The sequence below is a fragment of the Mustelus asterias genome, chromosome 12, assembly GCF_964213995.1.
Source record: "Mustelus asterias chromosome 12, sMusAst1.hap1.1, whole genome shotgun sequence".
In the NCBI taxonomy this organism is placed as follows: Eukaryota; Metazoa; Chordata; class Chondrichthyes; order Carcharhiniformes; family Triakidae; genus Mustelus; species Mustelus asterias.
Genome location: NC_135812.1, coordinates 85,612,035 through 85,627,341, shown reverse-complemented (window position 1 = coordinate 85,627,341; position 15,307 = coordinate 85,612,035). Strand labels below are relative to the sequence as shown.

Genomic DNA, 15,307 nt, shown 5'->3' with positions numbered 1-15,307 from the left:
ATGGGGACACTAGTTAAGCATACAAGTGATAGAAGGTTATGCTGAACGTAAGAAGGGTGGGAGGAGGATTGAGTGGAAGATAAACACAGGAATGCCCTGTTTCTGTACTGTACATTCTCTGTACTTCACCCTTGTATTTAAATCTTTGATGGTGCCATGACTCCGTAGACCTGCAACCTCCTCCAGTCCTACTCACCCCACAAGCTGTTTGTCAAAAGGAGTTATGCAAACAAGCTCCTTATCAAACAGGTAAAATTTTCACCAAGATTAAGCAATAAAAATTCAAGTGAAAGGATAATTATACACAAAATTGAAGCTTTATTAAATATTTCCAAGGAAAATATTAAGTCACCAAAATTATAAATTTGCCACTGAACAGTTGCTACTCTGACAAAATGTTTCCTTAAGCCTTGCACAGCAAATATTGTTTAAAATCTGGTTTTAGAAATGCCATAATTCAGCACACCAGTTTAACTTTCCTTATGTCAGCTGTCATCAAATGCCTATGTTATAAAACTTTTATTAAAACCCGTCAACCCTCCTCAAAGTCCTAGTGCTCAATGTATTTGTCTAGTCTCAAAGGGCAAGAAATAGTTAAGACCTAATACATAATTTAAAGGGGGAGGGCGGGGTCAAGTGGTCAACAGCAGCAACGCAAAATGGGATGGCAGCAAATTGCTGGTTTGGTTCATATATCCCTTGATTTTCTTTTCCAATTTGCTATCAGCCTGTTGTGCATGATGAGCGTTGACCAATTTCACCCTCAAAGAATTTGAGAGAATGTTGTTTGTATATAGAACATTAGTGCATTTTTACATGGCTAGTTATTATTTTAATGGCAAAGAACAAACCACCGCAGGCCCTTGTGAATTGTGGCTGGTGATTAGAGTACCTATAATAGTACCAATGCAATGAAACTACATGATTGCTTTATCTTTTTCTAACACTGATGCTGCACCTTAAAACTTCAGAGGCAACTGGATAAAAATGAGCTCAGCTAACAAGAACTTTTGACCTGCATGCATTAAATATCAGTTAAACAGAAGTCATTTTCAGCACATGGAACCTTTGCCTCAATTTGATCCTATAACCAGCCATACAATTCACTCGTGAATCAAATATCATGTAATGAAAATAAAAATCAGAATATAGCAAGGAGATATTCTTAAAAGGCAAATTGATATGTCAAATTCTTCAGGATCTGTATACGCACTTAGCTGTCACCTGTGAAACACATTTAAGCTTTTCTTTAAAATGATTGTATGTGCTTTACAGATTACTCCAATTACTGTAACAGTAAATGCAGTCAGAACAATTTAATGCTGTGCTTAGTTTTAGAGGACATTTGCATTTTTTTGCTCATCAAAGCAACCACAAATTTCAAGGGAAAGAATTTAGTCTTTTAAGATCATCTGTAAAATTTTGTAGACAGTTGTGAAATAATCCTTCAGTTATTGCCACTGTGGCAAAGCACAAACCCATCCCAGTCTCACTCTTTCCACATGCAATGGTGAAGGAAAGCAACCGAGCATACTTAAATGTACTCTTCCATGGGATAATTTTGATCAGGCTACTAGTAGCTTTTTTCCTTGGGTCAGTAGGTTTTTCATACACAAGCTCATGTACTCAGTGCGGTAGAGATTAGCACAATTTCCAAAAGCAGTATCGGTACAATAGAGGCTTAGTACTGATGAACCCCATTGGAGGATTGCAGCAGCTAGTCCAAGATTTAGATATTATAATATTCTACTTTATTTTAAATGCTGATGGGTCTATTTTGCTTTACAAAATGTGGGTTTTTTTTGCAAGATTATCACAGTTAAAGATACACACTAAAAACCCTTCTCAGTTGCTGCAAATGTCCACAAAAGTCTAAAGATAATCAAGCGACATCTATTAGGCACTGAGACCTAGGGGACATTTATAATTTCTATCAGATAAGAGCCATTTCCAATTGTAATTACTGTTTCCCTTTTATATCTCTTTTGTATTTCTGTTCTCCAAATACTGAGCAGGCTGTGTACTTCCTGTACTCATATAAAGAGGAAACTTAAAATTGTCATGGGGAATGTATCTCTGTTGGTGATTTCAACTGTCATGGATAAAAGTTGCCTTCTGTTACAACAGTAGCCAAGAACTAAAATCAAGAGGGGCGACCAGGATGCCAAAGTTAGCTGATTGGGGCAGGGAAATACTGGGCTGTAATCCTAACTAGCAAAATGTTGCTAACTGACAGAAATACTCCTTAGCGAAATTGAAAAGTAAGTAACACTTGATTAAAGAAACGATAATCTTGAACCTTGTGCATAAATACATATATTTGAGTGAGAGTGTGTGTGTATGAATGTGTGTGTGTGTGTATGAATGTGCGTGCGTGTGTATGAATGTGTGTGTGTGCATGTATGTGTGTAGGTGTGTATGTATGTATGTGTGTGTGCGTGCGTGCGTGCGTGTATGTGTGAGCGAACGTGTACGTGACAGACCAGATCCCTTTATAATTCACTAGGAAAGATGATTTCTTCAGGGATCCAAATGTTCATGAATTCTGTCTCCGTTCTCCAGTATTCCCTCTTCCATTAATTTCCACTTCAATCTCTTTTCATGTTTGGTTTTGAAGAGTAATCCATGTCCTACCAATAACAAAGATACCAATTCATAAAAGACTATCCCATCAACTTTAGTCATAATATAATCAATTCCTCAGCTGTGCACAATTCTGGGTCCATTGTTCGAACAGAGAATTTAGTCACAACGTAACCAACAACTTACATTTATATCATGTCATTAAAATGGTAAAACATCCCAAGTCTCTGTACAATGGCATAATCAGACAGAAAGGGATGAAAAGATAGGAGGAAGGGCAACTCAGATGTTTGATTAAGGAAGTGGATTTTAAGGGGGGGGGGTGGTTAAAGGAAATGAAAGGGCTGTGCTTCATGCTACAGAAAAATACAAGTGCAAATATTTGACATGGCCAAGCAGGCAGAAGCAGCAGCAATCGCTTTATATGCTGCTGCTTAGGCCACAAATCACCAGGAAACATGGGGCTCATGTTCCACCTTAACATCAAGGACCAAACTGCATCATTAGAACCTCAATTTGCATGGACAAAAGATCAACTGCTGCTGAGGAGTAGGCAGCTTTCAAAATAGCATCAGATGGAGGGTTGTTTTTACTAGAATGGTAAATCTACTGACTTCAATTTGATAACCTTACTGTCCTGTTAATGCAGTTTCAGTGAATTGAAACTGACTGCGTAAAATTTCCAAATGGCTATAAATAAAGAGCTGTCAACCAACCAAGTCCCAAAAAGCTGAAAGGACATAATGAATGGATCCTGGCTAGACTTGTCTTGGGTAAACATACACAGAGACTTTGTTGCTCGACTCGAAATGTTAACTCTATCTTCCCCTCTCTACAGATGCTGCCTGTTCTGCTGAGTGTTTCCAGCATTTTCCATTTTTATCTCATACAACAGGGTCCAATTTTACACAGAGCGCTCAGCTTTTACAGACCTGCACAGTCAGCCAGCTCTTTGAAGGCTTTCTTCTTGCAGCACCCCCGACATAGGTTGAAGATGCACTTAGTGCCCTGTAGAACATATCAGAAAGGAAGAAAGAATATGGGCAGTAAGATTCAAAAAACATCTGTAAAGCAAATGCAATGCATAGGTATTATTTGCTGCGGTATAAATATTCAACTATCTAGGTAAGAAATTAATGCTAAGGATGACTGGTTTACTAATCAATGTTCAGCACTATTCGTGACTCCTCAGATACTGAAGCAGTCCATGTTCAAATCTGGACAATATCCAGATTTGGGCTGGCAAGTGGCAAACAACATTCACGCCACACAAATGCCAGGCAATGACCATCACCAATAAGAGACAATCTAACCACCGTCCCATCACATTCAATGATGTTACCATCACTGAATCCCCCACTGTCAACATCCTTGGGGTTACCATTGACGAGAAACTCAACTGGACTCGCAATATAAATACATGGGCTATAAGAGCAGGTCAGAGGCTAGGAATACTGAGGCGAGTAACCTACTATCCGACTCCCCCAAGCCTGTCCACCATCTACAAGGCACAAGACAGGAGTGGGATGGAACACTCTGCACTTTCCTGGATTGGTGCAGCTCCAACAACACTCAAGAAGCTTGACACCATCCAAGACAAAGCAGCCCGCTTGATTGGCACCACATCCACAAACTCCCTCCACTACTGACACTCAGCAGCAGCAGTGTGTATTATCTACAAGATACATTGCAGAAATTCACCAAAGATCCTTAGACAGCACCTTATAAACCCACAACCACTTCCATCTAGAAGGACAAGGGCAGGTACATGGAAACACCGCCACCTGCAAGTTCCCCTCCAAGCCACTCACCATCCTGACTTGAAAATGTATTGGCGTTCCTTCCCAGTCACTGGGTCAAAATTCTGGAATGGCCTCCCCTAGTGGCATTGTGGGTTAATCCACAGCATGTGAACTGCAGCATTTCAAGGAAGCCCACCACCACCACCACTTCTCAAGAGCGACTAAAGATGGGCAATAAATGCTGGCAGGCCAGCAGTGCCCATGGCCCGTGAATGAATAAACAAAAAATTGGTTTCTAAATTTATTAAATGCAAAGCTCTGCATATCCAAGTTAATTTCCTGGCAGTGCGTTTGCTCCCTTAGCTTGGAAACTCAACAGCACTGTATTATCAAACTCTAAATACATTTTCACACAATAATCTTATTGTTAAGCTCTTTCCCCAACATGCCAAATTTGGAACTTAAGTGGGATGTCTGACAACAAGGCCTTGGTAATAAAGTGTAATTTTGAAAAATGTGTAATCTGAAATCACATGGCTGGAAATGTAAACTTTGATCTGTGACAATTAAATGCAACGAGTACATCTGAGCAGAAGAGATATGGAGTTTAAGGGCTTAATAGGAAAGAATCCTCTAAATCCCCACCTAAGGGATTTGGCTCAGAGGCTTTATATAGATCATCATCTTTGAAGGGCATTCAACTCTTATCACATTTAGCATTATGACCATTCTGGCATTAAACTCATTAAAGTAAGTAGCATGAAGTATAAAAATTGAGGCCAATTGAGTTCATTTTCCTTCTAAATTTTTAGTCGCCTCACCCTCCAAATGTAATTAGGAATACGGTCAGGACGTAGAGCCAGAATGGTGTAATTATAATAAAAGGTAAAGGATGACCATTGCCAGAGTACATAATAGGGGTGATGCTTATAATAAGCTTTGCATGGTTTCACGGCTTGTTTGATGTCACTGAACTGCTACATTAACAGAAGATGTGCCAGCACAGAAGAAAATCTCCAGACATTCTTTGGAGTTCTTGATGATTTATTTACCCTGCCAAAACAGTGCATGTGCATCACGTTAATTCAGGGGGACTGTGCGTGAAGAATTGACATGCATAATGTGTAACCGCCTCTGCTGACTTTACTGTAATCATAAATATGAATACAGAAGTTGATTTTCATTCAGTGCAATAAAATGTGTTTTCTTGAGGCTTTTTGGACAAAATTCTACTCATGGAGGTGAAATATCAGAGTGGGACTGGAACATTCTTCCACTTTCCAGCAGTAATACTTTATTTATTTATCACAAGGCTTACATTAACACCGCAATGAAGTTACTGTTAAATACAGTCAGATAATACCATACAGTAAAGGGAAAACAAAATTAATATGGTAGTCAAGAGATTTGGTCTTTGTTACCTGTTTAATTCAATACATTCTCAGTATATACAGCATAGCAACTCTTTTGCTCTGATCGCCCTTGCTTACTTTAGATCAATACTAACATTGAGCTTAAAACCTGGATCTGTCATGACAAGTATTTCACATCTTTATTGTAGGGATTGCTGACAGGATTTGCTACATTTGTTGTTTTTGTGGTCAGTAACTGGCTGGTAATGGAAAGATCTTGGACTTTAAATGCTACTTTACTTATTTGTGCTATAACAAAGTAGCATTAATCTTCCAATAATAAAAGAACTGAAGAAGCAAAAAGATTTGATCGTTGAGAGTCGGCTGCTTCCTTTTAATTCTGCTTCAGAGCATCAAACTACTTCTGGTAAGTGCGGCTTGGAGAAGCAAAGGAACGTGCGTGATTGAATAAGAATTTTAAAATTAGGAACTAGAATCAGTCAGTCCCACTTAATCACAACGAGTCCATTTGGAAGAACCCAAAACGAGCTGCTATTTAAGGTAGTGTCAACCAAAACTGGTGAAAGAAAGTAAATTAGAAATAAAATTTAAGAAACTCAATTGAAACCTCAAAGGAAATTCCTCTCTAGATACCAAAACAAAGAGAGAATATTTCAAAACTACATTTTTGTTTGTGAAATTAGAGTTCTCTAAATTGTGATTACAAACTTTTCTGAAATGAATGAGTCAATGGGAAAAGCAGAATCAGGAATGTAATAGCTTTCCAATGAGAAGTTAATGCTTCATTTCAGCTAAATGTTATTTCTCCAGAAATTATTCCTCTTCGACCAAAATTTGCAACAAATAGAAATTCAGCCCACATCAGACTTCAATTCCATTTGCTTTTACTCAAAAAGCTTTGCATTTCATGAACAGAAACTGTTCAGTAATGTCCAAAAGTATTCTCAAAAATAGTCAGTTTGCAAATTACGATAGTCTGAGTTTTCATTTGCTCTGAAACTCAGTCTGCGTGTTTATTGTGCTAACTGGTGCTTCAAGTGAAATGTTCTTGTAAAACAAATTGCAACGTGTGCACATGGATAGATACCTGTATTACCATTTCTATATTAATGCTAGCAGGCTATCTCGATTTTGGGAGATATCGCAATTCAACCCATTTATTCTCAAACTTTGTGCACTGATGAATTTTATGCTGAGCCATAGAAAACAGAAACCAAGTCTTAAATTGAATTTAGGCAAAGTGCGGCTAGATACAGATTTTAACACTGCATCATAAAGTTCTTGTGCAGCAGTGTAAAGCAAGTGCTGACACTAGCTAAATGGTCACTAACACAATATTTATTGCCAATGAAGGTTTCTTCATTCTAAAACACCCAAAGTCAAGAGGCCAACGCATGCACAGCCTGGGCTAAAGCTTTTAGGTTGCTGTGTGGCCATGCAGCTTAGAGCAAACATTGTCTGGGAATAGTTCCTATTATATATTAAGTTTGCTATTCTTTTACCTCCAGGATGATGTCTGATGGATTGACATTCTGCTGTCTGTTAACTAGCTAAATTAGTTTATAAAGCTCATCCCAATTTCTGGCAGCCATGCGTCCACAGCACAAAAATGCTATAACTGGAAATCTCAGACACAAACCACAGAATGCTCAATGAAATAGAAAGCATCAAACAGGGTACTTTTTAAGCTGGCTTAAGGGGGCTTCAACTTAAATGCCACCAGCCATAACTGACCTGTGAATTCCTGATGTTAACACAAGGTGCCCAATGAGAATGTTCTATTTTCAAGTGTCAATATCACTCAATTAGACGAGAGAGCAACATTTACCCAAAATATATTTTTAAGATGATTCAGAAAGATGATTCAATTTACCAAGCAATTCTGTATGAAAACAAGCCCACATCCACCACTCTAATTAATATTCTTTTTCAGCTGAATACTTGGTCCAACAATTATCAATGGGGAACTCTTCATTTATGATGGATTGACACTTTTCCCATTATCTAAGCCCTGAGAATTTAGGTGCAGTTTGGCTTAAGAACCACCTAGTGTCTGGAAAAATGCTGCTGGAGCTTCAATGGCTAACTGCAGGCTATTAGCACAAACCACTGACAAGTTGCCTGATGTTTGCCCAGCTAAGAACAGTCTATTCGTTGTGGTGCTGCATTGCAGGGTTACCTGAAACACAGTGCAAAGAACCTATCTCCTGTACAGCTTCCTTCAGTAGCTATTTAACCATCAGCAGTGGCCTGGTGGATTTTGGTTCTGCTTGACTAAGTGTGTAATCATGAAGTCAATTCAAGAGTTCTCCATTTCTCTTCCCGAAAATGAACAGCCTTCATTGAAATATACTGCAGTTAATTTTTACTTGTTCCCGTCAGACAGGCAACAGATGACAGCAATCAGCTGCCCGTTTTACACTCATGATGCACTTTGCCACCCAACCTGTCTGTGATGGCATAATTTTGTTTCAGTATTTTTAAAATGTCACATCATCCATTTTCAGTGCAGGCTTATTCAGTCTTTGAAATTAGTTTGTCCTTCACATTCGAACAAATCATTGTCCAGATGGATGAAGACACAGGAGAACAGAGACAAAGACTGAAGGGGGAAAAAAAAATTCTATGTGGAGGATGAACAGATCAAAGGTTGGTCATTAAAATTCTACTCTATTTGTTCACCTTCAATGCAGAGATCAATTATATCAAAACACTACAATAACAGAGGTAAAGAACTCTAGGATTTCTGTGGCCCAAACTGGCCTTAAAATTAAGTCAAAATGCTTGTCATCTTAAGCTGTCACATCAAGACAATAAGCCTTTGTTAAAACATGCAAATGCAACATGTAGCTGCCTTGCAGGTAGAGTTAATGGGGACCTTGTCATTACATTTCTATGGAATAGACAGCACAAGCTGCCCTCACAATCCTACCATTAGACACCTTCATGTGTTTAGTTTAAGATTTCGGATTACGATGCTATTCGGATTCATTATTGTTCATTTTGCTCTGATCACCTTCCATTTCGACGCAACAAGTAACAGTATGTATAACGATGCTAATACTAAGGAGAGGTAATTTTAAGGGGTCTGTACTGCTAGCAGAGAAATGCACCTGCCAGCAAGAATAATCAGGAATCTGAGTGCATGCTGCCCAAGCTTTTCAACCATTAGAAAATTAGGACTGAAAATTACAGCAATGCACACCTGAATTTTCTAGGTGCACAGCCAGCTAGTGAGGCTTATCTGCAGCATTGCCTCATAAACTTGCCTCTTAAGACACAAGTTCATCAGTGCCAAGATTTAATACTAATATAAATGCCAACATGCAGTTTATATTCAACTGCATAAAACTCAGCAAAAAATGAAATACAAGCTAGATGAACACTGTTCTCTATATCAACCTCCAGAGATGTAAATAAATATTGAACTGACTTGAACCCTTTTTGCATTGTGCTCAGAAAGCTAATGTATAAGCCTCTTTCTTCGACCTTTTTCTGCCAAGTTTCAAAAGAAACTGATTGGAAGCTTGCTATCTTAGGTTTAGATTATAACAGCAATTTAATAAATTTATTTAGGGGGGCCGGTGGTTAGCACTGCTGCCTCACAGTGCCAGGGACCCAGGTTCAATTCTGGCCTTGAGTTAACTGCGTGGAGTTTGCACGTTCTCCCCGTGTCTGCGTGGGTTTCCTCCAGATGCTCTGGTTTCCTCCCACGGTCCAAAGATGTACTAGTTAGGTTGCTTAGTCATGCTAAATTGTCCCTTAGTGTCAGGGGGATTCGCAGGGTAAATGGATGAGGTCACAGGAATAGGGCCTGGTGGGATTGTCGTCAGTGCAGACTCAATGGACTGAACGGCTTCCTTCTGTACTGCAGGGATTTTATGATTTCAAGAATACTGAATGGAACATGGGTGTCAGTTTACAGAACTCAAAGCTGGAGGTTGGAGGAGATGTATTCAACATGAAGAGAGTGGTAGGTTTGTGCCAAGCAGGAGGAAAAGGCAACAGCATTGAAAACTGGTGCTCAATGGTGCTAAAAGCATGGCAGAGAATCACTAGAGCCATATTTGACCCACAGCTTAAAAATGAATATCTCTGTGCTAATGAAGGAGTCAAACCACATTTAGAATCTGCTTTTAACTAACTGGGTGGATTCCCAACACCTATAGCTTAAGATGAAATTATAATCTTCTATTTACCCATAGGTATTGTAAAACATTAATATTTGGTTTATGCAATAACATTAAATAATATATCCCTGCCCCTTTTCTCATGTTGTTTCCTGAGGGCACTGACTCCTGGTCAACTGTTCCTTTGATGTCAGCTATTTTTTTGCATCACTCCCAACTATCCATTATTCTGGTCTTTGTGCAGCTTCTCCTCCACATAGGTACATTTTCAAGCAGTAGTCACTGGTTAGTGGATAGAGGAATGAACTCTGATCAATGTTGTCCTTCCTAATCCCGGGTTCTGAGGTTAACTTTAGCTTTTCAAATCTCCCATTGACTGTGATCAGCTGAGCTGACACAGACCGTCGATGAAACTTGGGAGTTTCCTGGTCTGTACAACTCCATTTCTTGTGAGATAAATTAACGCTCACTGGAGACAATTGCCTGAAGCACTGTTATCAAAATGAAACAATTACTGAATTCATATCAAGGTTTATTGTTAAGAATATCCTGCCCTTCCGGTTAGTACATGTTTGACTAATCACGAGCTCACATAATTCTAAAGTGCCACTGGATTTTTAAAATGGCAACAAGGCAAAAATTGCTCATCAATGGCAGAATCACTGGGACATTTAAAACAATCCATATGAATTGCAAGGTTAAATTTAATTCAATAACTTTAGGGAATCCCCAGCAAACAAGGGAAGTGTTTGCAAATTGGATTTTTGTCACCTGTTCCGAAGGCATTCTTTCAATAGATACTGTAGAAAAGTCAGAATTGTTTTCACATCCTTAACTTTTTACTCCAGTTTTGGAACAAGCAGATGTTTCCATACAATGAATGAGTCACAACAGCTCTGGGGCAATAGAAGGTATCCCAACTTGTTGCTTTGTTGACTTCACATGAAATGGTTTTATAAGGATATAAATGGATTTATATGGATTTATTTTAGGATTATTGCCTACTGTGTGGTTGTATTCTGACTGTGAATCTGCATAGCACATAAACACACATTTACCTTTGGGTTTCCACACTGTTCGCATTTCACGTATTTAGCTGAAAATAAAAAAATAATGTTCAAGTTAAATTTAAAAAACTGGTTTCATCATACTCGAGTAATTTCACAAAACGTCTGAAAACAATAACATTAAATTGCAAATGTACAAGTCGGCCCGAAGTTTAAGAATTTGTTGATTCTTCCAATCTTCAAAATACTGTGTTGGCAGTAACCAAACATCTCCATTGCCGAACAAAGCTTAAAAGGGTCAGGCTGAACTACTCAAAGCAACAATTAATTCATTGTGGATTTGGAGAGCCAAAACGTAATGTTGCAAACATGGATCTCGATTCAAACTCATCTTGCTTTTCTACTCCACAATGCAATCATAGAATCCTACAGTGCTGAAGGAGGCCATTTGGCCCATCAAGTCTGCAATGGCAACAATCCCACTAACCTCATGTATTTACCCTAGCTAGTTCCCCGACACTAAGGGGCAACTTAGCATGGCCAATCCACCTAACCTGCACATCTTTCAGACTGTGGGAGAAAACCGGAGCACCCGGAGGAAACCCACGCAGACACGGAGAGAATGTGCAAACTCCACACAGACAATGATCCAAGCCGGGAATTGAACCCGGCTCCCTGGCGCTGTGAGGCAGCAGTGCTAACCACTGTGTCACTGTGCCGCAATATCAATGCTTACTATAATGTAATTGGACAGATTTTTCTGTCAACATAATGTTTAGGCTAATGACACTCACAAAATAGTGCAGTAACTTCAGGAAAGGACGGAAGGACAGTTAAAAGCAAATATCTAAAACTTGCTATTCGAGGTGCTCTGCTCCTCCGCTAGCTTCACAAAAACAGCATTTTGATCCGAGTCTTCCCATCGAATGCACTGAATGGTATGAAGTTGCTCTGCTTGCATGGCAGATACAAACTAAACTTGCCACAGATATTTAGGGGCAATAATTACAAACATAAATATCCTTTTAGCTACAGGATAAATGTTACTGACTGTCAAATAACCTTTTAAACACAAGTTTTATATTTAGGGACAAATAGAAGAAACTGCAGGATGGCAGATACATGATATGGGAGGGTGAAGTAAAGTATGGCAACTGCAATTAAAGAGATATAAATGTGAAATTGTACCTTTTGGGAGAAAAAGAAGGTAAAATTGAAATATACAATCATGTTAACATTTCCACTGGAACAAAGAACAGGGACAATTGGATGGAGGTTACACAGACTGTTAAAGCAGAATGCATGTGGAAAAATGACAAATTCATGCTGGGCTTTATATTTTGTGGTGTTGAATGCAAAAGTGAGGAGGTGATAATGATGACATCGCCGACACAACATTTGCAATTTCAACGTTTTAACAAAAAGGACATTTGAGGCATGGAAAAGGTGCAACATAGAACAAATGGAATGATGTTTAGGAAAGAGGATACAGTTGAGAATGCCAGAAAAACTAGATTCTATTGACTCTGACAAAGGTGGTTCGGGGGAATCTACAAGTGATTAAAGTTATGAGAGAGCTGGAGAGGAGAGTAAGTGGAAAGCCTAGCCACACCTTTTAAAGATGAGCGCTCATGACATCTACAAGGGAATTACACACATCTTGAAAAAGAAAAACATTTTTTGGAAGTTGGAAGCATCCTTACGATGAGGTTGGTTTGAATTTATAATTTCCTGAAACAACTGTTATATTCCATAAACTACTTGCAAAGGGAATTAGCTAAAGGGAGCAAGAAGAGTGGGAGTAGGCTAGGGGCTTATGTGGCAATGAACAGCACAGACCTGAAGGATGTATAGGCATGTATGTACGTGCATTTTATAATATTCCATGGTACTCAGAAAGAGCAGGACACTATTGATTGGGGGCTAGCATTGGCAAGATGGGCTGAATAGCCTCTTCTAGTGCTGAACTGTTCGATTCTGTGTAAATGTTATAACTTGCTGCCCATTCCTGTTAACATTAGGCTTGCAAAGGCTCCTTATGGTTTTCTTCAATTTCCTCCTCGTTAACAATCTTACTATAATACATTCAGCCTTCAATTATATGCTGCTTTAATGCTCCTGCATATTGAGCAATCTTGCTCAAGTATATGATTACTGTATTTCATTTTCTTTCTTTTTTATTTGCCCTTTTGTTTAGGGTTTATTTCCTGCACATTGAAACGAAGGCTATTGAATTCACAAATTACAAAAACACGTTAATTTCTGTTTAATCTACCACTAAACCTCCCATGTCTTATAATTAAGACAAAATTTAAACGCTGCAGCAGGAAGTCTTGTATTTGGAAATGTGCAATCAGGCCTTTTGTTAAAAACTCAATGGATAACAACTCATGATTGAGTAATCTGAGCAAGGAGCAGCGCTGGCTGTTTGGAAATAGCAAGCCCCACAGCTCATGATTTTCCAACTGTATGATGGCAATGCAACAATCAGGTCTGTTGCTGTTGGGGTTGCCCATAAGGGTCCTGACGTTCCAGGTCCCGAAATTCATTTGGGTAGGGTAGGGTGGGGTGGGGTTGGAATGGAAGATGCCTGTGCATTGATTCTTTTAACGTGGGGTGGCCATTGCACACCGGCCACCACACTGTCCGAGCGGAGTGAGGTCTTGGCCTAGTGGCAGAAAAATCCAAGATGACTGGAGAGCAGGCTCTGCTGTATGATGGGGACTAACAAACATACATCATCCGCCAAACGTCAGCCTGCCTGTCAGCAATGTTACATTTCAAGTGTGATGTCAATTTCCCTCTCTCATATGCCTGGTAGTCTCGCCCCCGCCCGCGCTGCCCCTCCCGCCCCCGCTGCCACTCCTCTCGTCCTGTTTGCGCTGCTCTTCTCACCCCGCTGCTGTTCTTGCTGCTCCTCTCACCCCACTGCTGCTCTCCTCACCCCACTGCGGCTCCTCCCAACCTGTGTGTGCTGCTCTTCTAGACCCGCTACTGTTCTTGCAGCTCCTCTCACAAGCAACGTGGTGATGGGCGAATGGTCCTTTGGGCATAAGTTTTGGATGAGCTCAAGATTACAAAGGGTAGAACATAGGTATTTCAACCAGGAATGCTTTGGAATAGTCAAGTAAACTGGGTAACAATGCCATGGATAAGGATTTCGACACAAGCTGAGCTGAGACAGAGGTGGATCCAGATTTGTTACAAAAGTGGAAGTAGGGTACCTTAGTGATGGCATGGGTACATGCACAGAAGCTCATCTCATCAGTCAAAAATGACACCAAGGTTGCAAAGAGTTCTGGTTCAACCTCACACAGTTGCAAGCTAGGGAACAGAGTTTGTTGCATGGCCAGACCTCAATGGCTGGTATTACTAATACTTGGAGGAAATTTCTGCTCAGAGTCTGGTGTTGACCAAGCAGTGTGACAGTTCAGAGACAATCTGTAGAGATTGAGAGGTGGCGGCAAGGTAGAGCTGGGTGTCGCTGGCATACATGTGGAAACTAATGCTGTGTTTTTGGACAATGTTGCCGAGGGACAGCACGGAGATAGGAAATAGGTGGTGTCCAAGGACAGATCCTTGCAGTGCACAATGGGTAATGGTGCAGCTGCCACAAGAAAAGCCATTGCTGACGTCCCTTTGGTTACAAATAGATAAATAACAATGGAACCAGGGGAGTGTGGTCCCACCCAATTGATTGATGACAGAGGGGTTGGAGGAGGATGGTTTGGTCAACAATGTCAAAGACTGCAGACAAGTCAAATAGTATAAGGAAGGATAGTTTACCTCTGTCACAGTTACACAGGGTGTCATTCATAATTTTGTGAAGAGCTGTTTCAGTGGTGTGGCAGATGAGAAAAACTGATTGGAGACATTTAAACATGGAGTTCCAGGAATTGATGGGCTTGGATTCAGATGTGGCAGACACCATGCTCAAGCACTTTGGCGATGAAATGGTGGTTACAAATGGGGCCAAATTCAAAGTTTGAAAACTTACGTTTCACTGAGGTATCAAAGCTTTTGTTTGGGTTTCGGGCTTTCTTTTTCTGTTTATTCTTCGATAGGCATTCAAGATTCCCCTCCTCCTCTTCCAAGGCTCTTTTTCCGCAAGATTTCCCACGTGTATGTTTTTCTCCATTCTCAGAATTAGCATTCTTTGGTCTATCAAAGAAAACAGGAATAATATTTGTTATAATGTAAACAATTTCAATGGAATGTCTGTGGTGTTGTATCCTTAAATGTTATCAAGACCAAAATGGAAAGAACTTAATAGGTGCCATTTTGATGTGTATGCAAATCATTGGCAGAAAGTACGAACACTAATTATCATAGATATCGCACTGTGTTACAAGGGTGTCCAAGATACTTTGCAGAAGTCTGAAGTATTGGTTCATTTTAATTCAAAGCCATCCTTACAGCTTGCTTGCTATGCTTCATCTTATGGAGTGGGGACAGTCGTTTCACATATGCCT

General features: G+C 39.8%; 1 protein-coding gene across 2 annotated transcripts in view; it reads right to left on the bottom strand.

Annotated features, from left to right (window-relative positions):
• Nucleotides 1–300: 300 nt before the first annotated feature.
• Nucleotides 301–15,307, bottom strand: part of dus1l (dihydrouridine synthase 1-like (S. cerevisiae)) — a 67,039-nt gene continuing 52,032 nt past the window's right edge. For both annotated transcript variants that reach the window (XM_078225543.1, XM_078225544.1), the window contains exons 11-14: nucleotides 14,833–14,996; nucleotides 10,887–10,924; nucleotides 3,516–3,591; nucleotides 301–2,630 (exon numbers count right to left, since the gene is read on the bottom strand). In XM_078225543.1, the coding sequence (XP_078081669.1) occupies nucleotides 2,521–2,630; nucleotides 3,516–3,591; nucleotides 10,887–10,924; nucleotides 14,833–14,996 (388 nt within the window). In that variant the 3' untranslated portion in view covers nucleotides 301–2,520. The remainder of the gene's footprint in view (nucleotides 2,631–3,515; nucleotides 3,592–10,886; nucleotides 10,925–14,832; nucleotides 14,997–15,307) is intronic.